Below are 22,324 nucleotides of genomic sequence, written 5' to 3'. Positions count from 1 at the left end.
GTCTCCATGGGTTTGTCAGTTGATCACAGGATAAGCAGCTCCCATCTAAACTGCTCTGGGCAATTCAGTTAAAATCCCCCAAACAGCCACAACAGCAACTGAACAAACATCCCCCAAACCTCTCACCACCACATACAATTCCCCATTGCTTGCACTCCCCTATCCACACCCCAGCCGCCCACGGTCCAGCTGCAGGGGTACTGGCTGGATTCACTGTCGTCTGGCTCCCGTGTTCCTGTAGGAATAACCGTGTTTAGGCAGTGCCCCGGCACTGGGGCACGCGAGAGCGCCGTTTGCCAGGCCTCGGGCAAGTGTGCGGGGACAGCCACCATGCAGAGCCCGGCATGAAATTGGGCTGGGTTGTGGGTGGGGCAGCCTGCCACCCCCTGAAGCGCCGGGAAGGAGGGGAGCGGAGCTGGACGGCTTGCTGGGTATTTAGGGTCGGCTGTATCCAAGCCATGCGGGAGTATGGTCAGAAAGGCAGGCTGCAGTCAGTCCTGCTAGGAGGGTGGGGACGGTTCCTTTCTCTGGCAGCCGTGTGGTTTATTGGGGTCAGGGGAGGGAAGCCGTGCCCTCCTCCTTCCCCTCCCGCCTGGCTTATAGCAGGAGCTCAGCTGGCCCGAGGGGGAGGCTGTCTCACCCCAAACGGCTGGAAAGGGGGAGGTGCCCAGTGCCCTGAGCTTCCCTGTTCTCCCAGGCTCCTGGAGGGGCAGCTGCAGGGGAGCAACGTACGAGCTGACGTGCTGGCAGGTGTGTGGGGGTGCACCCCAGTCTCTGCTCTGGTCTTGGTGCAGGGGGCTGCACCCCCACTGTCCTCCAGGCGGAACATGTGTCACCTCCTGCCCCCACCCTGGGGGTGCACCCTTCCAGCTGCACCTCGGGGGTTATATCCCACTGCCTGCCCCCACCCTGGGGATGCACCCCCTTCTTCTCCAGCTGCCCCCCCCGGGGGGGTTATATCCCACCGCCTGCCCCCACCCTGGGGGCGCACCCCCTTCTTCTCCAGCTGCCCCCCCGGGGGTTATATACCACCTCTTGCCCCCACCCTGGGGGCACACCCCCTTCTTCTCCAGCTGCCCCCTCCCGGGGGGTTATATCCCGCCGCCTGCCCCCACCCTGGGGGTGCACCCCCTTCTTCTCCAGCTGCACCGGGGAGGGGTCGGGGATTTGCTGCTTCCTGGCCCAGGCTGTGCTGCACAGAGCAGCTGTCAGCAGCTTGAGCAGCGCTTGGCTCGGCTCGGCTCTGCTCCCAGGTGGGAACTGTCGTTCCCCCCCCCCCCCCCCCCGGGTGTGGAAGCAGCAGCAGAACATCTGCTGGAGCTGTAGTCCTTGGAATCCTCCTGGGGGGTCCCTGGGTGACGTGTCCCCACCCTGTGGGGAGGCAGGAGAGGTCCAGTAGGCAGGGGGAGGGGGGTGTTGCTCCCCCTTATGAATAGATTTGGGAGAGCAACATTGAGGGTGCAGAATAGGATTGGGGGGGGGCTCTTTGTGGGGGAGAGGCTGCTCTGTGACATGGAGCAGAACAAGATTGGGTGGGTCCCTACGGGGTGAAGCATGGGGGGATGTGTGACAGGTACGTACAGAGGGAAAGGCTCCTGCAGGGGACGGAGTATCCAGGATAGGGTGCAGAACAGGCTGGGGAGGGGTGAAATGGAGCAGCTCCTTTATGGGCAGAAGCAGCTCGTATAGGGGGGAAGGCGGGGGGGGGGTCTTAGAGGGACATGGCTCCTATATATATATATATATATATATATATATATATATATAGGGAGATGGAGAGATACCTATCTCATAGAGCTGGAAGGGACCTTGAAAGGTCATCAAGTCCAGTCCAGTCCCCTGCCTTCACTAGCAGGACCAATTTTTTGCCCTAGATCCCTAAAGGGCCCCCTGCAAGGATTGACCTCACAACCCTGGGTTTAGCAGGCCAATGCTCAAACCACTGAGCTATCCCTGCCCCCTTCCGTAGGAAGCAGGGTGTGCTTCAGAGGAGAGAGAGGGGCCACTTGCCCGTATCATTCCAGATGTTACGGTGTGTGCAGCCACACGAGGGCTCCATTTAGCAGGGTGACCCAGGCTGTCGACAGGGAGAAGGAGCTGTATTTAAAACTAAAAAAGGGGAGGGCGCTCGGGGTGGGGTCCTGCACCCAGTTTCTATGGTCTCTGCTGCTTTTGTTTCTCTTCCATGTTGCTCGTCTCCCTGAGTCCTGGAGGTTGCTTCTCTTTAGTTAGAGTGATAGGGCTGCGCTGCCACTGTGTGTAAGTTCCCGGCAGGGTTACATGCAGCTTCATAAAGACTTAGGGACGATGCTAAACCTTTCCAGTGATTTCAGGACGAGCTCACTCTGCTCTGCCGGCATTGCTTTTATGTACCGGCTGTACGTACTGTAGAGCAGCAAACAGCGTCTGGGGGAGGGAGGGATTGCAGGTGCAGGAGATGCTTAATTGCATCAATTATTGGTGATTTTCTTTAGGGTCCGCCATAAAATAATGAGGAATTGATTGTTTTTGCTGTAAACATGTGTTCACGCCCTTGGCTGCCTCTGTGAAAATACTTCTTACCATAGCAAATGATTAATTGTAGAGTGCGAGTGTAACTATGTATTGTGCATAAAAAACATACACAACTGTGTGTCTGTGTGATATGTATGTACATTATACACATACATACCCATTGTGTATGTGTATACAATGTACATACAAAGTGTGTGTATAAAGATGACATGGGTTGAGTAGCCATGGTGAAGCGTACGATATAAATACCTAGATGCTACAGTCATATAGAATGTGCTAGAATCACCCTTATGCGTCAGGGCTTCTGTGGGTCAGGAAGCAAAATCTCTGTGGGCCAGGCTGCTTCAAATTGTCCATTGCAGGGTTTCATGCTCCTTTCTCTGAAGCATCTGGTGCTGGCCCAGATAGCTCACTGGTCTGATCGGGTGTGGCTATTCTTGTGTTCCTGTATAAAGTCATTCCCCTACGGTTACCATATTTCAACAAGCAAAAAAGAGGACGGGAGGAGCCCCGCCCTAGCCCCGCCCCTGCCCCTCCCACTTCCCGCCCCCCCAGAACCCCCAACCCTCCCCCTGTTCCTTGTCCCCTGACTGCCCCCTCCTGGGACCCCTGCCCCTAACTGCCCCCCGGGACTCCACTCCCTATCTAAGCCTCCTTGCCTCTTGTCCCCTGACTGCCCCAACCCTTATCCACACCCCCACCCCCAGACAGACCCCTGGGACTCCCACGCCCCATCCACCCACTCCCCACCCCCTGACAGCCCCCCCCAGAACTCCCAACCCATCTAAACCCCTCTGCTCCCTGTCCCCTGACTGCTCCGATCCCTCTCCCCACTCCTGCCCCCTGACAGCTCCCCCCCAGAACTCCCAGCCCCCCACCCCCCCGCTCCTTGTCCCCTGACTGCCCCCTCCTGGGACCCCTGCTCCTAACTGCCCTCCAGAACCCCACCCCCTACCTAAGACTCCCTGTTCCTTGTCCCCTAACTGCCCCCTCCTAAGACCCCCCCCCCAACTGCCCCCCAGGACCCTACCCCCTACCTGTACCCTGACTGCCCAAAACTTTCTCCACTCCCCTCCAAAAGCCCCCACCCGTTTCTTGACTGCCCCCTCCAGAACCTCCCTGTCCCTTCTCCTGCCCCCTTACCCTGCTGCTCAGAACAGGGTGTTGGGCTCTGTGCCAGCCGGACACATGGCTGAGCTCCCCAGCACAACACAAAACCCGGTCCCTGGCCCTGCACAGGGCTGCCGGAGCGGGCTGCAGGAGGAGGAGCTGCCGGCCGGCTCAGAATGCAGGGAGGGGGGGGTGGGAGGAGGAAGCTGCTCCGGAGTCCAGCCCGGGACTTTCCTGCAGCCCTCCCAGCCGCTCGCTCTGCCGGGGGAGGGGGAAATCCCGGACATTGTGAGTGCTTTACAAATTCCCCCCGGATGCTATTTTTAGCACACAAAAGGAGGACATGTCCGGGTAAATCCGGACGAATGGTAACCCTACATTCCCCCAAATTAGATACATACGGGGCAAGTGAGCGATGAGGCATATTTAAGTAGGCTGAAATGGCATTGCGCTGTCTGTAATGTGATAAGTTTTGGATACTGCAGCTGATCAAACCCTGTTTGGGTTTCTCTCACAGTGTCACGTAGGGATACGGATCTGGTTTGTTTTGTGTGTTGCATATCAATATGGCAGCATGATGTGTGTGGAACAGTCTGGCTGTGGGTTCGTTCAGCGTGTTATCTTTTTGCCTATTAAGATACAACAGCTCTCTCAAATTACTCCAGAGCCAATCCCAAAAGATTGGTCTTGTCTCGTTTTTAGCCAGGAATTCGCTTCCATCAACACTCGCTTCCAGAACCCTGTTAATTACAAGTAGAGCGTGGTGGAGCCCAGCAACTTTCTGCAGCTGGGGGATTGTGTCAAACTTTTCCCCCCCGTTTTTATGTAAGATCCGAGACGATAGAGACCTGCCTCTACGTGTGTGTTGGAGGGGGGAAGCGTATGTGCCTACGCTTAACTATAGGCATAAAACACGAGGCCTGAATGTAGGGTCCAGTCTCACAGGGTGCTGAGCGCTCTCGCCACCTGTCTTGTTGAATGTTTGCCATCCTCCTTCCCCGTGCCTCAGTTTCACAACCCTAATGATTCTCTCCCCCCTCCCTTCCTTCCAGTCTTTCCTTTCTTTCCTGTCAGGCCACTTGGGCTGTAAAATCAGGTTCAGCTCTTGCTCACCTCCACCCTGGAGTTGGGTTTCTTTGCAGCAGAAGGCCCAGAGGAAGGTGATGGAGGTTGAATGGCCCTGGGCTCTGAATCACAGTGAGATCAATTGCTGGTCGATCTTTGCATAGGGAAACACGTGACGTTTTTGATTTGTTTGCCTGGGAATCTAACAGACTTAGTTTATGCTACTCCCCCCCCCCCCCAATAAAATCAAACCACCACCAAACACTCCTTCTGTTGTGATTTCCCTAGCAGCAAATCTCTCTGCTTCGTGCCTGATTTGAACCTGGTGAGGCAAGTTGCCGGGCAAGCGTCAGTGCATGCAGCAGGTATGGCTGGATATTTGGGGTGGGGTGAGCGTGGGATGTAGAGGGAGCTTCTGATATTGGTTTTTAACCAGTTAAAACGTCTGCATGAAAGGGAAGAGCCTCCCTTTCCTCCCCTTTTGGTTTAAGCCGTGGTGGTACAACTGCCTGCCAGCTTCTGCAGGGCTGGAACAATGCCCAAGGTGCAGGAAAGGTGGCTGATACATGGGCGAGGTGGACCAATGCTTGCTGAGGAAGGCAGGCTGGAGAGGGGCCACTGGGTGCCGTGAAAGGTCTGGTAGGAAAGGGGGAGGGTTGAGCACTCCCAGAACCACACTGGTTTTCAGAGGGCGAGGATGGAGGGGGCGCATGGATTTGATCGATGGTCTGTCTAGGGCGGGGGGTGGCAGTGGCACGCATTCCTCTCATTTACCAGCTGACGGCTCTCTGGGAGGGAAGACGGCTGCTCCTGGAAATTATTAATGGCTCGGGGAGAGGAGCTGGATTGCCTCGTCATGAGGCAATTAATGGCGAGAAGGGAGCGTGGCTGCATTCTCTCTCCGGGCCGGGCCGTAATGAGCAATCTGTCCACATTAGGCGGTGGTCTGCCTCTAATGAACTTGAGCAGGTTTCTTCGTTTATCAGTCACGTAAGCATATTACATCAGTGCGGAGGGGGGAGGAGGTGGTCCAGATGTTTTCATTTGTTAAAGGAATAACCGTGGCCCTTCGAGCTGGCAGATTTCCTGGCGTGTTCCTCTGCATGCAGGATTAGCCAAGCGATCAATAGGCAGGGTGTTCTATGGCGTGGGGGGTAAGAAGAGGGATTATTCCTTTTATCGGGTAATTAGAGTCACCCCAAGTGTTGCTGGGTAGAGGCGGGGGAATAGATTATATAATAATAGATGATTATCATAAATGTCCTCCTCAAAGCTGCTTGCCTGATCCCTCTTGGCTTCGATCTCTCTCTCTCTCTCTCTCTCTCTCCGCTTGGGTTTTCGTTTTGACTTTGCTTGATGAGACGCTGTTCCAGAAGAATGCTGTGTATCGGATACAGGCGATGGTCCCAATTCTGCAGTGACTGCTGCTCGGGCAGACCCCTTTGGGGGTTCTGCAGAGACACACCCCAGTGGAGCTGATCACAGGATTGGGGCCTCTATTAGTGCCATGTCTCTGGGCTGGTCTAAGGGGGTGAGACAACCAGCTCCCACCCGTCATTGGGGTTTGGCTCCCTCCGTCCCATTTGAGAATCCTGGCCGTGGGGTCCCTGGTAAAGGAGCCTTGCAGCCAGTGAGAGCGTGGGAGCGGGCGGGTGAGGGAAGACTGGGCACAGGGAAGCAGAATGCAATTGTGCGTTTGATAAACACCTCCATCCCCAGAGTGTGGGGAGGGGGCACTCCCATCTCCCTGCTTTATGGCAGATCAGGGAAAGCAATAGAGTCAGGGCTAGCAAGCATGTCTGGGAGCCCTGTGGAGCCCCGTGGAGAGGGGCTGCACGGGGTCTGTCTCTCCCCCAGCGGTGAGTGTGTGTTACGCGTCCCCGCTCTGTGCTGATCCGCAGGGGATACTAGTTTGGTAGCGATGCAGCTACAGAGCTGTGGCTCCGGCTGTAGCAGTGTATGCTTCTAGCGCCGGAGGTCCCCAGTTTGAACCCTGATGTATCAGCCGCCATGATGGCCATCATCTGTCACCACTTACATCCCACTGCGAGGTTTGCCTGGCGCCGGTCTCCTGCACAGGTCTGAGTCGTGTCCCCCCCCTACACACACGTGTGCGGCAGCCTAAGCATTTGCATCAGGCTTGCAGGCTGAGAAGGGTGGATTTTATTCCTCCAACTCACGCATGAGTGGCTCTCCTCCCAGCCACGCCACTCTCGCTTTGCCTGATCGCTTCTCCAGGTGCTGGGCGTGAGAGCCAAGGTGGGAGCTTGGGTTGCTGAGTGAGGGGAGGGAATCCTGGCTTTGGCAATTCCCTCTTCCCGGGCATGTCTGGCTATCACACTGGGGAGTGGCCCATGTGCATGGGAGAACACGTCTGGCTCAGTATAGCCATCCAGGTGATCTCTGGCCATCTGGGTCCTCCACCTCTCCCTTCCAGACACTTCCCGTGTGCCCTTGAGCATCTCCCCGGGGGCCACCTGCATTGAGCACCCAAAACTCCAAAGTCAGTGAGAGATGCACTGGGCCCTTCTCGTCCAGTCCTGCAAGGTGCTGGGTGCTCGTTGGCCTCCCTGATAGCAGCACGGGCTAAGGAAGAGGCTTGACACCATGGCGATGGGTACAGCATAAATTGGGCCACTTCCCTCTGTTGTGCCTCAGTTTCCCCATGTGTAGAATGGGAGTGGTAGCGCTCCCCTGCCTTTCCAGAGCGCTCGAAAGGCTGAGTTCACTAGTGTGCAGAGAGGGCTTTGGATATCCTGGGACGGGGAGCGCTATGGAAAGGCGACATGTATGGAGACAGACACGGACTTGTTTTAAAATGAAGTTATGCGTAATGCAGCTCTGGCCCCTTAATCAGAAACGTGTGTTGGAGGCAAAGTTATCTCCAGCTGCTGCAGAGGGATTTATCCCTTGATAATGGGTGGAACATCTTCTTTAATTTCTTTGTTTGAGGCCAGCTTTTCTCCGTCCCCCCCAACCCTGTGTTTATTCTTCGTTTCACGTCGCCCCAGCACGAAAGGATCTTGCAGACGATCTCTCCTGGTGAGCCAGAGCTCAGTGGTGCAATAGAGGGCCCTTCGGGGTGTGTAACTCAGCACGTAGACTGAAAGGGTAGCTTTGTGCTCGTTGCATGTCATGGCCGGGAACTAAGCTGCTCCATTGGACTAAGGGTGACGGAAACGGGAGAATTGTCATACTGCATCAGACCCATGGTCCAGCTAGTCCAGGCTCCCCTCTCTGACGCCGGCCAGTCCCAGATGCTTCAGAGGAAGAGCCCAGCAGTAGGGAGTTACGGGCTAATCTGCTCCCCCGACCCCCATATGAAGTCTCATTCTCATCTCTGATAGCTAGAGATGGGCTTGAAGCATGAGGTTGAAAATCCGTTCCCGAACTGGGGGTGCATTAACTATTCACACACCGTCGCTCAACTGCCAGGCCCTTTTGGCACCTTGTTCAGCCTCTGCCGGGTGATCGTTTTTGTTTAACCACATGCATTTTGCAACCAGCTAGTTTGGCAGCCAAGCCGGGCAACTCTTTAGAATGGCTGCAACCTCCCGGGAGTGCTGGCGGATTTCCCATCCTGTCTGAGCTCCGTTCCCCGCGCCCCCCCCCTCCCCCGCACCAGTAATAGCTTCATCATTAAAGTGATTAATGCAGACTTTACAGCGCCCGCTTGCTGACCAAATTGTATTAAAAGTCAGGCTAATATCTCCAAGTCGAGTCAGCAGGGACTCCTGGAGGCAGGGGGAGCTCCCGGCGCTGAGGACTGCAGGCACTGCTGCTCGCGTTTTATGCAAGCTTTGTGCTGGTAGAGGGACGTGCTGGCACGCAGCATCCGGGCGCGACACTGGTGCTTGCTGCCCCGTTCAGCTTCCCAAAGGCGAAGAGGCTCTGGCCTCCCCCTCGCCGGCAGATCACCCTTCTGACTGGATGGAGTTGGGTTGAGCCTTGATTCCACCTTCTGCCTCCTGGCCACTGTTCCCCCCAGGCACGGTCTGTACCTCCAGGACAGGCACAGATGATTTCCCTGCCCTAAGGCACAAGAGGGACCAGATGGTGACTGATGAAAGCTTGGTTTGGGCCTTGCTCCAGGAGACGTGCGCTGCCCCCGGCGGGGGCTGTGTTGTGAGGTTATGACCCAGCCCAGTATTCAAGTTGGGTCGTCCCTGTGCTGATCCCCCCGCCCTCAGGAATGATTGAACAGTTGATGTTTTGAGCCATGGAATGGGGGCGCTCTAGACAGACGTGGGGTCTGTTTACCCATGGCGCCGGAGCGGTAACTTCCGGCTTGGGCGGACATACCGGAGCTAGCGCACTTGATGTAGAAATGTAGCCGGGGTGGAGGTAGCACGGGGCTGTCTCCTCGCGCTCCCAGCTCCAGCGTCGACGTACGCTAACAGGAGGCGCGCGCAGGCAGCCCGGCTGGGGAAACGGCAGCCCGACGTCTGAAATCCTTTTGTTGCAAAGGAGCCAGCGGGGAAGGGTTTTTTTGGCCAGTGCCCTTTCAGGCCCTGAGCCCGGCACCTAAAAGTGGGGAAATCAATCAAAGGCCTGGTATCCAGTTCTGCTCACAGCTGGGCTGGCTCCTCTGGTCTCTATCAGATGAGCGCTTGGAGCCGCTAACCAGCGCTGACAGCTCCTTTCGCTCCCGCTCCGTGATGAATGGGCGTGAGCTTTTGTTCCTACCTTGTCCTGTGTGGGCCAGGATAGGCTTCTCAGGTGCCCATCAATATTATCTCGTGTGGTGGGGAGCGTGGCTATCCATCTTCTGCCTGGCCTGCCCCCGACGGGGAGTGCGCTGCCTGGCGACAGGACGCAGTCGGATTGTCTCGGTACCCAGCAAGCCTAATGAATGGAGGCCGGAGGCAGCCCGGTTGAGGGGGAGGGGGCGGCAGGAAGCACTCGCATCCAACTTCTCTGGATGCAGCTGAGTGAGTAGCTCCGGTCAGCGGCTGGCGCTGGGGGGCTGCGAGCACGGCCAGAAGAACGGTGCACAGCAGGGTTGCCAGCTGGAGTCCCACGGCACGCGGAGACACGGTTCCTCTGGCGGCCTGGGGCGGAGGGGCTGTAAATCGCTGGGTTTAGTGGGAGGTTGATGGCTGGTATTGGGGGCTATACGACAGTGCCAGGAACTAGGGTCTGATGCTTTTCCCATTTGCAGAGGGTGCCCCCCAGAATGCACAGATCGCAGGTGCTTAGGGGAATCAGACGCTATTTCAGGGTTTAGCACCTCCTTGTGCTTCCCAGTTTTCTCCCTCTCGTTCATCGCTGTCGGGGCCATTTCTTCCTGCTGGGCGTTCCTCCGTCTCCCCATCCCCGGCGGGAGCTCTGGTCTCCTGGAGGCTGCCGGGCAGGGCCGCTGTGCACTACCTGAATACCTAGCAGTAATCAGACCTGGCCCCAGAGAGAACTCCCTGCCCCTTCCCCTTGCAGCTGTGTGGGAGTTTGTACAATGGTAGGCGTTCAGCTCTTCACTCGGCTTCCTCACTCTGGCCTCTCAAGTGCAGCCGCTCATACCATCTGGTACAGTCCCTGTCACTTCCCCGTCTGCCACATCAGCCCCAGAGAGGTTGCACACGGCCCGGATTCCCTGACGGTTCCCGCTGCCCAAGGGACCTCAGCAGGGATGTTTGTGTAACCCAAAAAACAAATGAATTGCAGGAAAATCAAAGGCCAAGAAAGCGCAGGGATCCGCGGGGAGCCCGGATGTGAGCAGCGAGGATGACGACGAAGAGGGCGAGTATGACATCGGGGAGGAAGAGGAAGCCAGTGACTCGGACGGTGAGCAGCCCGGGAGGAGGAGTGGGGAAAGGAAAGGGAAATGTGGACGGGTCTATAGGTTTCAAGCCCATCCTGCAGCCTGGTTTTTGGGAGCTCACTGAGAAAGGCAACGAGCCCTCTTGTGCGAGGCACCCGGCTCCAGGCAGGGGGCATGGGAAGGGCTCTCGCGCCTGCGGTTCAGGGATGAACAGGCTGCTGGTCCCTTTCATCTCCTTTCAGGGGCCGCCTGCAGAGAGGCTCAAAGGAACTTCGCACAGCCCCACTCCCCACACGGGCAGAGAGCACATAACACTTCACCTGTGCAGAGCAGTGGTGATGCTTTTCCTTTCTGCTTAACCCCCTGGCTACCGGTTCTCTCCCGTGGGGGGGGAAGCGGCTGACCGAAGCTGCCGGGGCGGTGGCGTTGTAGTGGAGACACCCGGCACGTGTGGCGGCCGTGCAGAGATGAGATGGTTGCGTGCACGGACCAGTGCTGCATCCGGGCCGCGATCGCTCCTAGCGTGTGTCCCGATGGTGCGTCCCCATTAGCCGCTGGTGCCCAGAGGGGGATGCGTGCGGGCGAGAGGGCTGGCCCCAGTGAGGAAGCAGCAGTTTATTACCAGCTGTACTGCTTACGAGACCCAAGCTGCCCACCGTGAGCCGGGTCACCAGGGGCCAGCAAGAACCTGACACACAGCCAGTCGCTTGTCTTGCTCAGGCCCAGAGCCCCCCGTCGCTCTGCTCCCATGGCGTCTGCTCAGCGGCTGTCTTCTGGCAGCGTTACCCATGTCACTCCTGCCGCTCAGCTGGCAGAGCAAGGCCGAGCCTGCCAGGGCCTGTCATGCCTGCTGGCACCTTAGCCCGGTTTGTTGCCATCTGTAAGCCAGCACTGCCATGCCCAAACCCACGTGTTACGGGCACTGGTGGGAAGTGGCTGCAGTTCTCCTGGGACTGGCAGGGTTGTTTTTTTTTGCTAGCTAGGGGGCGTCTAACCCAGAGCATTGCCCAGACCGTGTCTGATTCTGCATGGCAGATGGCTGAGGCTTGGCACACGCACCCCAGTGCCAGTGCCCAGATTAGATGGGCATTAGATCCATGACGGGACAGTGCTGCAAAGGCAAAGATGCTTGGGAACATTTTCCTGTCTGCTCTGGGAGTGCTCTTTCCCCTGCCCCACCTGGCTGGCATGTTGGGGGGACGAGGGGCCCCCCAGCTGACTGGCGCAGAGCACTAGAGTGTCCCAGCGGGAACTTTCCACAGGCCTTTGGGGCCTGTCCCCTCGGGCCGCGGGAGCATTTGGAAGAGCTGGGTTGGGACGGAGGCCCTGCGCTATGGTGCTGTGCCCCAAACGAATCCTCGCGCCACTGTCCTGTCTCCCAGAGCACAGCGCCCAGGCAGGTCCGGCTCCCGCTGCAGGGTCGTGTTCTGGCCCCAGCTGGGCCGCATGCAAATGAGCAGCGAAGGGCAGTTTAGGAAAGCCTCCGGTGCCTGCTTTGCTGGGCTCTCACGCAGCTGCCTGGTTCCTGGCGGCAGTCAGACCCCAGCGCTCCTGGCTGTGACAGTCCGATCGCTTCAGCTGAGATTTGTCCATCTCGGAGGGTGGAGAGAGGCTGGGAGGTCACTTGTGCTCTCTCTCTCGGGTTTGGTTTTAGTTTTTAGCTTTAGCCCTTGCTGTCAGGCAGTCCAGGGCCCCCAGGGTTCTGGAATGAGAAGAAATCGGGCGCTCACCCGACCCCTGGGGGAGGCAGTTCCACGTCTCTGGCGCGCTGGTGTTTCCAAGGCACCAGCCAGAAGTGCTAATGAGCAGTAACGTCCAGCGTGGCACGCGGGGACTGGAGCGTCTCCTGCCAGCCCAGTGGGTTTTGCTGTTCCACCCTGGGCATAAGACCCAGCTTTCCTCGAGCTCTGCCGTATGCAGGTGTCTGTGGCCATATGGCGTCGGCGCTGATCCTGGGGCGGTGCTGTGCCAGCACAGCCCAGGAACCAGGCACCGAGACAGCCCTGGTTCACGGGGGGATCCCTGGGGATGTACTGGGAGGAAGCTGAATGTAGCCTGCCCAGCCCGTGGAAATTAGCTCTGCTTTGCATGGAGCTCACGAATACCTTCAAAGGGACCAGGGGCTCAGACCGGGGTTCGTTTTCCAGCTGGGGTCCAGAGCCTCTGCGGCTCTAACCCTCGCAACCCCCAATCGAGATCAACAATAGAGGGGAAAGCGGCTGGATTAAGGGGAGCTGGGAGGAGAGGGCTCAGGGTCTCTTAGGAGCTCTGCTTGGCTCCCTCTCCCCTCCCTGCTTCGAACGCTGTGTTTCACACACACACAGCCTGGACTGGAGCAGGCGCTGCTCCGGATGCCCCGCAGTGCTCTCCCTCCTGCTCTCTGGGAGCAGCTGCGGCACCCGCATGTTAATTAGCGATGGGTCACCCCCCTCCCGATAGCAGCATGGGATTTACTCCTCTTTGCTCTTCCTGCCCGCAGGGGGAGCTGAGGAGGGGCCCTCCACCTCGGAGGGGACCCAGAAGCAGCTGGCCTATGCCAGGCGGCTGTCCTCGGCCGACCTCGAGCTGCTGGCCCAAGGGGAGGAGGACATCGTGGAGGACCTTGATGACAATTACTTCGACGACCTAGCCGGTGACTGACGACTCCACAAATGCTCTGGGCTCCCTCCCTCTGCGCCTAGGAGGGCAAGCGTGTGCCCTCGCCGACAATCGAAGCTGGTCGTGATGGGAACTAGGCCGAGGGGGAGCCCCGAAGGAGGAGGTAGGAGCAGCATGGGATGGGCAGCCCTAGCGGGACAGAATTTCTCACTGATGCAGCAGAGACGCTGCCTGGACCTTTTCCCCCAGAGTTACGTTAGTGGGAATGCGGTGAAATGTGTGGTCACGTCAGGACCAGTAAAACTGCTCAGCAAAGGTAATAAAAAGCCCTCATTAAACTCCAGTGCCTTAAATAATGCAGGGGTCAGCACCAGCCTGCGGGAGCCCAAAGAAACCAGTCCCTGGAGGGACAGGCTCCTCTGCCCATGTGGTCAGCCGCCCACGGGGCCACTCGCCCATGGGCTGGGCACTCTGCCAAGCTGGGCACAGGTTGCTTGCCATGTGTGTCTTTGTAGCTTCCCGGTCCCTGGAAAGCAGCTGAGAGCCGTGTCCACACACACGGGGTTGGCAGACGAAGGGCGTGCACCGGTCGGCGGTCAGTTTGCCCGGGGGGAACGCATCCGCCAAGGGAAGGCTGCTTTGCCCCCGAGCTCCTTGCTTGTCTGCATCCAGAAGTGCTGCTGTGCAGGCACTACTGAAGACGGGCTGGCAGCAGTAGCACTGCTTACCTGGGTGCCGAGAGGGTTTTTCATATTGTCCCTCCAGCACAGGGTCTCAGGGAGCAAACTGGGCTGGCTCTCCCATCAACGCTCTTGCTGTTAACCACGTTCCAGTTCCAGGCTTTCCGGTGCATCCTTCCAGGGGGCTGCCGCAGGTTCAGCGGGGGGCAGGACCTTAACCTGCAGAGCCGCCTTTGCCGGGGAGGAGATGCCAGCTTGAATCCCAGACCCATGTTTAGTTTGCAGGGCTGGCAAGCGGGCAGATTTGATAGCATCTCAACACATGTTCCTAAGTGTGACGCCAGGACGTGGCATTTGGACCACGTCCCATCTCTGAGGTTTGGAGGAGTGTGATGATTTTTTTTTTTTTTAAACATTTCCAATACCACCTTAGCAGGAGAGGGCTACATGAAGGCAGGGGCATCATTGAGGTGCAGGGCCCCTGCTGCTTCCATGGCATTCATGGGAGTTTGTGGGTGCACGGGGTTGATGAAAATGAGGCCCCTGCTGCTCTGTGCACCCTCGGCAGTGCTTATCATGCAGCAGCCACCTTGTGAGAGGGGTCCAGTGACAGTACGTTCCTATTGTACATCTCTGAGGCGCTTCACGCAAACTCTTCCACAGCAAGGCTGTGACGTGCCTCGGGCAGAGGCAGGGCTAGAAACCAGCCCCCGTGGGTCCCTGTGCTCCAGCCATTGCATGGTGCTGCCGATTGTGAGCATCGCCATGAAGTCATGTTGAGAAATGGAAGGAACTGATTCTAAGGTTGCTTCCCTGGGGCAGGGGTTAGATTGGGAACAGCTGATGAGATTGAGTGAGTTGTGGTGAAAAACTAGTGGGAGAAATGGACGTCATTTTTCCCTCCACCTTCATGCAAGCCAAGCACAAAGGCTGTGGGGGTGGGGGTTTTCACATGCTCATTTTTCCAACTGCATAAAAGTTAAAGTGAAAAAATGTGGGAGAAGTGGGGACAGCCTCCCCTCTCCGGCTGCCATTGGATTGTACTGAGAGGATAAAAGCCCAGCCAAACCTACCTTGTGCTGCTTTGTCAAAATGTAAAATGACATTGGTGCATAACTTGATTTTTGGCTGGGAAACGTCAAAAGTCCTCCTGCCCTTTTTTTTTCTTTCACTAAACCCTATTTTTGGCAAGAAACTTTTTCTGTAATACATTCTTGACTAGCTCCTCACACCCATTCACCTGCTGCCTGGCCAGAACCAGAGCCGTGTACCCTCGCTGCTGGGTGTGCTCCCTCCCCTGCGCCAAAGTCTTTCTTGCAGCAGTTGTGGCAGGTGAAGCAAAACATGCCCCAGCTCCTGCCCCTGCCGGGCAGAACACCTGCTGGAGCCCCCAGGAGCACGGCCATGGAGTGAATGCAAGGTGAGAGGTCTGTTCTAGCAGTTGGGCACTGAGCAGACATTCTAAGGGGGAAAGCACAGACCCTTTATGATTTTTTTATTTAAACTGATTGCTGGAAAGCATTTATTGTGATGGGATGAATAATGACAATTGTTTTTTACAAGATAAAGAAGCTAATGTACCACCAAGCTATTTTTTATAAGGAAAACGGTAGCCCGTGCAACGTTTAAACAAAAAGAGAGAGAGAGAGAGAGAGAGAGCGCGAAGTACCATGTGTGATTGTTGTTCACAACTGTACAAGTCACAGGAGGTCACCCCCAGGAGTTACCGTCTTCTTCACAGTAGTAAAACCTCTACCAGTGGGTTTGCCTGACCTCCCTACCTCCTATGGGCATGCACAGGTACCTGTCTCATAGGCCTTAGCAGGCCAGAATGTGCAACTACATCCACCTCTGTAACAAGGCTTTAAAAGAAAATAACCCCTCCACAACCAAAAAACAATATCAATGAGTTTGCTGTACACACGCGGGGGGGAGGGGGTGCAAGGAGGAGCCAGGGGCCCTTCCCCGTCCCCCTCCCCCTCCCCACCACACCCCTTCTGCTATCGTTTGCTTTCTTCAAAAGAAAGTTACCCAAAAAGAAAAAGTCCTGGAGGGGCTGGGGATGAGGAGACGCTGCCATAGTCTGTTGTCTCTGGGCGCGGTGAAAGCACCGCGGCACTCGGGGCAGCGCCAAAGCCGCCTCTGCCGTACCATCCGCACTGAAGTAAACATGGACCGGAACTTGCCTTTTGTCTGTCTTTGGTATTGTTTTAAAAGTTGCTAGAGATGCATAGACACCTGAACAAGGAGCTGAGTACAGTTCTCGGGGTGGGGGGGTTGGTTTGCTCACAGTTCGGGGCTCTCTGCCTTGGTGGGCAGAGTCACCCCCAGCAGTTCTCCAAAGCTGCGTTCCCGCGAAGGCAAACAGACGAGCGTTCCCATCTCTGCCCGCTGCTCTCCCTCGGGTTTGGGCAAGCAGGAAAGGGGGAACAGGGCCAGATTTCTCTCAACCTGTTTTCCCCCCCTTGAATTGCTTTCAATAAATCTTTGGATTTTTTTTCCCTTCTTCGATCTTTTCTTATTGTGGGTTTAAAAAAAAAAAAAAAGTGAATGCGCACACACAACCCTGTTTCCCTCTTTCCTCGACCCTCCGGCTGGGCGAGAGGGTCCCCTTGTTCCGTTGAGTGTGTCACAACGTGTCTTAGTACTGGAGGGAGTCGCGCGGCTGTGCAGTTACGATGGAGGTTTCGTGGTGTCGTTGATTCCAGCCATTAACGAGGGGTTTCCATTTTCCTGCTTGGGTGAGACGCGGCTAGCGGGGAGCAGGCTGCTGCTGTATGGGGAGGATACGCTGCCTGTGGACGATGGGCGGAGCTCAGCGGATGCCAAGTCTCGGTCTGGAGGCCGTAAGCCAGGGGGCTGCAGCGGGAATGCCATGGGGAAGCTGGCCATGTAGAGAACCCTGCCAACTCTCTTGGCCACCTGAAACAAACCGGAGCAAAGAGCTTAGCAGGCACTGGAGGCGCTTGTGCATGGGTCATAGAAACAAAGCAGGTCGGAGGGGGGAAGGGGGCGCAGCCGCCTGTTGCTCAGTGTGCTCTGGCCAAGCTGTCACCGCGTGACAAGGAGGAATTGACAAGACAGGCGCAGGAACTGCCCCATCAAAGGAAGCCAGAGCAGGCCCAGGGAACATTAGCCCTGGGGAGAAGACAGTCCTCTGTGACCCACATTAAACCAGGCTCACGTTCCCTGGAAGCAGAGGGTGGCCAAACATTGATTAATATTTTACACAAGGGACCTGGGGGGGGGGGGGGGGTGTTTTGTTAAATTTCAGATGTCGTGTAGCAGCGGCTGTTGCCGCAGCGCCTTTCCACGGGCGCTTCCCTTTTCTCGAACCCTGGTTTGGGCTGGTGGTTGGTGTGTTGCACTGAACCACACAAAAGCCCCTCCTGGGACAGTGGTGTAACAGTCACACAGCACTGCTCCGAACCTAGACTAGTTTGTCAGACCTGTGGGAGCTCAGCCCCCCCCTTCCTGCTCTGCGTAATTCACATCCCCAGTCCCCCACTGCAGGAACATGGCAGCAGCTCCGGTGCCACATTTGAGCCCAGCATGCCCCACGCAGCAGAAAGGCCAAGGTAGCTGCAGGAGCATTAATGGCAGTGCATTGCCTAAAGTCCATCTCACGTGCTCATCTTTACAGAGCACACGCTCGGGACCCTGGCGCTAGCGGCTCCTGCAGCACCCGCCTCCCTTGGGCAGTAATTCCATAATGCCCCAGCAGGAGCCTGGCTACCGGCCGGCTGTAGAGAGAGGCATGGGGTAGGGAAAAGAGAGGAGCACTCTGAACTGTGCCTTTTATTCTCCAGCCGTTTGGGGAGAGCGGGCTCTGGCCAGGCTGTGCTAAAGAGCCAGCGGTTATGAAGCGAGGTGCGGTGCAGGCAGCCCCTTGGCAGTAGGCGCACATACACTCAGGGCCTGCCCTAGGCTTGCCCTGAAGCAAAAGCCAAATCAGGGAGCTGGGCCTCCCCTCCCTTTCCTGGGAAGTCGCACCAGCTGCTTGCTACACTCCTTGAACTCCACCCAGGGGAGCAGCTTGCTGCTTAGTAATGGTTTTTTTTTGGGGGGGGGGGGGGGTGAAGAGGAACCAGAGGCGTGCAAGGCAAGCAGGACATTGCAGACCGCAGCAGGGATGTGTGGAGAGACCTGCTATCATTTCCTCTCCCGCGCAGTCCCGTTTGCTATGGAAAACACTCTCTGCCTTCGCCAGCCCAGCTTGAAACCAGCCCGGGAGCTGCACCAAGGCAAAGGAGCGGCCTGGCATGTGCTGTATGATGTGGCTTGGGGAGGTGCTGGGGCCCTGGATGCCTAGATTTGCACTGGGGGGGGGGGGGGGAGATGGACTTAGGGGTGGCTGTTAAATGCGTAAGAGGCTGCACTACCCCTCCCCCCCATAGGCACAGAAACTTCCCCTGCAGCAGTTCCCACCTCCCACCTAGGGCCCAAGTGCTCACCATGTTTCAGCACCTACACAGATGTTCTGCATTTAAGCTTAACTAGAAACACAGGCTTGCATTTAACCCAAACAACTGGGGTTTCTGTTAGCAAAATGGGGGCTTTGCCCCCCCTCCCCGTATAGAGGCAGGGCTTAAAACCAGATCTAATCCCCCCCACCACCCCAAATCTAAACCAAGGCCGTCTGTGAGCAAGTTGGAGCTCTCTGGTTTTAAGAAACATAAGAGTTTTATTTCCCAGCGAATTGATCCACAGGGAACAATTGCCCACAGAACCTTTTTATTAGACCCCTCATAAACAGTAAGGGCTGCAGGGAAAGTAATAAAGTTACTCTTATTGTTTTAACATAATACAACAACTGTCTAGCTTGTGGGTAAGAGAAACTCAACCCGTGTGTGTGTGTGTGTGTGTGTGTGTGTGTGTATCCCTATATCATGATTATTTACATAAATTAACACACAGATGTATGTAAAATTGCTGTATGCACATGTATATCATGTGCATGTAAGACAGTAATGCATGTCTGTATGTACATTATACATTGTATAGCATTTATATGAATGGTTTATATATATATATATCATTACAGTACTGGAATTTATATTAAACACCCATTCCTGTAACGTTTTATATGGCTATACAACAATACATCTACGTGTGTGCACGTGGAGGGGTCCGTGTGCACTTTGTTTTACAGAGGCCAGGTAGAAATGTTTCTTAATGTTATCCTTGATTCAGAACTGCAGGTGCCTTCATAAACTACATTTTACTTCCCTTCAAAAAACAAAAAAACCCTAGTGTTTTTATACTAGACCCTATAGCATTTGTGTTTATTAGATGAATTTTGTTGGACAGTTCAGACACACTGACCCAAACAGGAACAAATGGCTCTAAATCCCAGGAAAGTGCTGGCTAATTATCATCAATCTGGCCTCTCCCTCTGAGTCTGTCACTGGCATTCGGAGCGGGGGGGGGGGTAGGACCTGTCAGCCAAACCATGGCCGAGGGGGAGGGGGAGTGAGTGATCACTGCCTCCATTGGGGGCACAGTAGCTTTGCCCCACCTTCTTTAATACAACCAGAGGCCTGCTTCAGCCCTCCTGTCTCCGAGAGCGTGTGTCTACATTGCATCTGGGAGTGAGCCGTGTGTCCACATGCTAAATACAGCAGTGCTGACAAACAAGTGCTGGTGACACTTCTATAGTGCCTTCCCTCAAGGCGCTCGGAAATTAAGCCTGCTCACACAGAGGGGGCGGGTTATAAGGAAGAGGGGTTAACCTCTCTGCCTGAATCACTGAGGATCACAGCGTACAGAGCTGTGAACCCAGCTCCTGGTGCTGCAGATCAACCATTAGACCGAGCTCCCTTCGTTTTGGCCTTCACCCCATATTGTAAGTGGGGTACGGGGGGTGCAGCTTTGACTTGCTCCCATTTAGACCACACCAGCCGCCACTGCTGACGTGTTCTTACCTGTGACCTGATCTTCAGAGCTGGCCCCAGTTTGAGCCCCATGTTGTTCAGTAAGTGCTCTTCGGTCAGGAGAGGCAGCGTCTCGCCATCGATAGCCTGTTCCCTGAATACCTGCAGACAACCAAAGCACACCTCCATGCTTACAAATGCCACCGCAGGGCACATCACATGCCTCGAGCTAGCAGCACGGGAGGCCGCAGCAGGGAAGCTGAGGAACCCATTTATTATCATTTGTTGTGCGGTAGCTCCTCAGAGCACTAGTCTTGAGCCAGGACCCCAGTGTGCTAGGTGCTGTACAAACCCAGAACAAAGAGAAGGTTCCTGCCCCAAAGAGACTACAGGGGAACTTCACCACCCAACCTCGGCTTCCCACGTACATGCATTTCCCAGCATGATGGTGCAGAGTTTTTCACTGGCAGCCGCGAGGAGCAGTTATTGCCAGCTGTTGCTGCCCTGGTATGAAGCATGTTCGTAGGGTCTCTGGCCATGTCCATAGTGGTGGCATATACCAGAATGTGGTTGCTTTTCCGGATCCCACACATTGTCCTCACGATTCTTTGCAAAAGCCTCTCCTGGTCCTGTAGGACCCCCTGCATATAACGACTGAATCCCCTCCCACCACTCCATCACCACACAAAAGGGCTTCAAATAATCTAAAAAGGCTCAGGTCATCCTCTGAAATATCCTTATACATTTGATTTCCTGATCAAAGACGTTCTCAGAAACCTCCACTGCCGGGAAATAACCTGTTCAGGATTGATTTAAGCAAAACCCAGGCCCTAAACACTGCTCACGTGCCAGACAGACAGATGGCTAGGCAGTGTGTTCCCCATACAAACCATGCCTCAACTACGACACTCACACTTTGTCCTGCCTTTTTATCTGTGCTAACATCCACTTTACATTAATTAGATACAATCAGGGCCGGCTCCAGGCACCAGCCCAGCAAGCAGGTGCTTGGGGTGGCGAATGGAGACGGGCGGCACATCCGGCTCTTGGGCAGCAATTCGGCGGCGGGTCCCTCACTCCATCTCAGAGCGAAGGACTTGCCGCCGAAGTACTGGAGATGGCAATCGCGGCTTTTTTTTTTTTCTTTTTGCTGCTTGGGGCAGCAAAAACCCTGGAGCCGGCCCTGGATACAATCTATGCACCCCCTCGGTGCTACACCGAGCAGGGCAGGGTTTTGTGCCAAGCGAATGAGCACTACCTCCCAGCTGAGACTGGCAGCAGTAACGATGCAAAACGACCTGCCCCTTTGAATGGCCAGCTAGCTAGTGACTCCCACATAGTGCAGTGGGTTTCTCAGACACTCACCACTCCCATTAGAATACCTGAAGCGACATTATAACGTATACAGTCAGAACATAAGAACGGCCCAGTCTCCTGTCTTCCGACAGTGGGCAATGCCAGGTGCCCCAGAGGGAACGAACAGAACAGGTCATCATCAAGGGATCCATCCTGTCACCCACTCCCAGCGCCTGGCAAACAGAGGCTAGGGACAGCATCCCTGCCTAGCCTGGCTAATAGCCATCGATGGACCTATCCTCCAGGAACTTCTCTAGTTACAGTGACTAGGAGCTGATGCCTGTGCTGTTGCCCAGGTGTAATTCAGAAAATCAGGTGTGTAAAAAAGCCCCAAACGGCTGAGAACTTAAAAGCTGGCTAGTAACAGGCTGTGAATCCCAGTGATGATTGAAGAGGGTGACACTCTAAACAAAACAAGCTCTCAGCCATGGTTGTCGCTGTTTCCTTTGCTCCACACTGACTCAACAGACATTCTAGGCTTCAGAGGGAGAATCCTGGAATTTTATCATATAGATGTATATATAATCTATAGCACCCCCCCCCTCTATTATACATGCACACAAATCCACCCCTCCCCCTCTACTATACACGTACACAAATCCCTAAACACCCTTCCCAAGGAAAAGAAAAACAAAATGGAATGGGGAAAAAACCATTTCTGAAGAGTCTGCTCTGCCCCCACCGCAGTGACGGATGGACTCAAGCAGCAGCTTGTCATCGAACAGGCCTTGTGGTAAAAGCCCAGGTCAGGGAGTCAGGATGCCTGGGTTCTCTCTCAGCCCTGCCCCAGACGAGACACCCCCTCCCTAGTGCTTCCGTTTGCCATCTCTAAAGTGGGGATCTAATTGTACCAATCTCCCTGCCAGCATCGTTGTTCCATTCATGCTGGCTCAGTGCTTGCAGTGCTCCACTACTCAGTCATTTTTTTCATTTGCTACCGAGACATTTCCCCTCAGTGGCGGAACCTGGGTTCGATCAGGCACATGTCGATTTTCTCCTCCTGACTGAACCACACCTTCGCTCCACACGGGTTTTTCCACATGCCAGGGCAACCGCTGGCCTCGCGCCTGGCTGAACTGTCTTGGGGCCGCGGCACTCGCTAATAGCTGAATCCGCTCCCGCTCCTCGCGGAGCTGCTTTGCATAGCATTGTTATTACAGCACAGCCAGGGGAGGGGGGGCTTTCTGTTTGCTCTAATGGCTTCTTTCTCAGCTGTGTATTGCATGGCAGAGCCATCCCCTTGGAGAGCAGCGGCGGCTGCTGATGCTGAGGGAGCTGAGCCGTTGCAAGCTCATTTACTGCTGGACTCCACCAGCAAAGCTGCTCTTGATGACTGCAGCATGTGTTTCTGCTCTTTGACCTAGCGAAAC

General features: G+C 55.7%; 2 protein-coding genes across 9 annotated transcripts in view; one reads left to right on the top strand and one right to left on the bottom strand.

The window, feature by feature from the left end:
• The window catches only part of NOC2L (NOC2 like nucleolar associated transcriptional repressor), an 83,720-nt gene extending 70,337 nt beyond the window's left edge, over positions 1 to 13,383 (top strand). The window contains exons 18-19 of the mRNA XM_054009062.1: positions 10,351 to 10,470; positions 12,927 to 13,383. Of these exons, the coding sequence (XP_053865037.1) occupies positions 10,351 to 10,470; positions 12,927 to 13,087 (281 nt within the window). The 3' untranslated portion in view covers positions 13,088 to 13,383. The remainder of the gene's footprint in view (positions 1 to 10,350; positions 10,471 to 12,926) is intronic.
• A 1,822-nt stretch (positions 13,384 to 15,205) lies between these two features.
• Positions 15,206 to 22,324, bottom strand: part of SAMD11 (sterile alpha motif domain containing 11) — a 179,538-nt gene continuing 172,419 nt past the window's right edge. For all 8 annotated transcript variants that reach the window (XM_054009060.1, XM_054009052.1, XM_054009054.1 and 5 more), the window contains 2 exons: positions 19,650 to 19,760; positions 15,206 to 16,647 (listed from right to left, as the gene is read on the bottom strand). In XM_054009060.1, the coding sequence (XP_053865035.1) occupies positions 16,399 to 16,647; positions 19,650 to 19,760 (360 nt within the window). In that variant the 3' untranslated portion in view covers positions 15,206 to 16,398. The remainder of the gene's footprint in view (positions 16,648 to 19,649; positions 19,761 to 22,324) is intronic.

Source organism: Malaclemys terrapin, chromosome 19 (assembly GCF_027887155.1).
Source record: "Malaclemys terrapin pileata isolate rMalTer1 chromosome 19, rMalTer1.hap1, whole genome shotgun sequence".
NCBI classification, from domain to species: domain Eukaryota; kingdom Metazoa; phylum Chordata; order Testudines; family Emydidae; genus Malaclemys; species Malaclemys terrapin.
The sequence above is the reverse complement of the archived record's forward strand: the minus strand, read 5'-3'. Positions and strand labels throughout refer to the sequence as shown.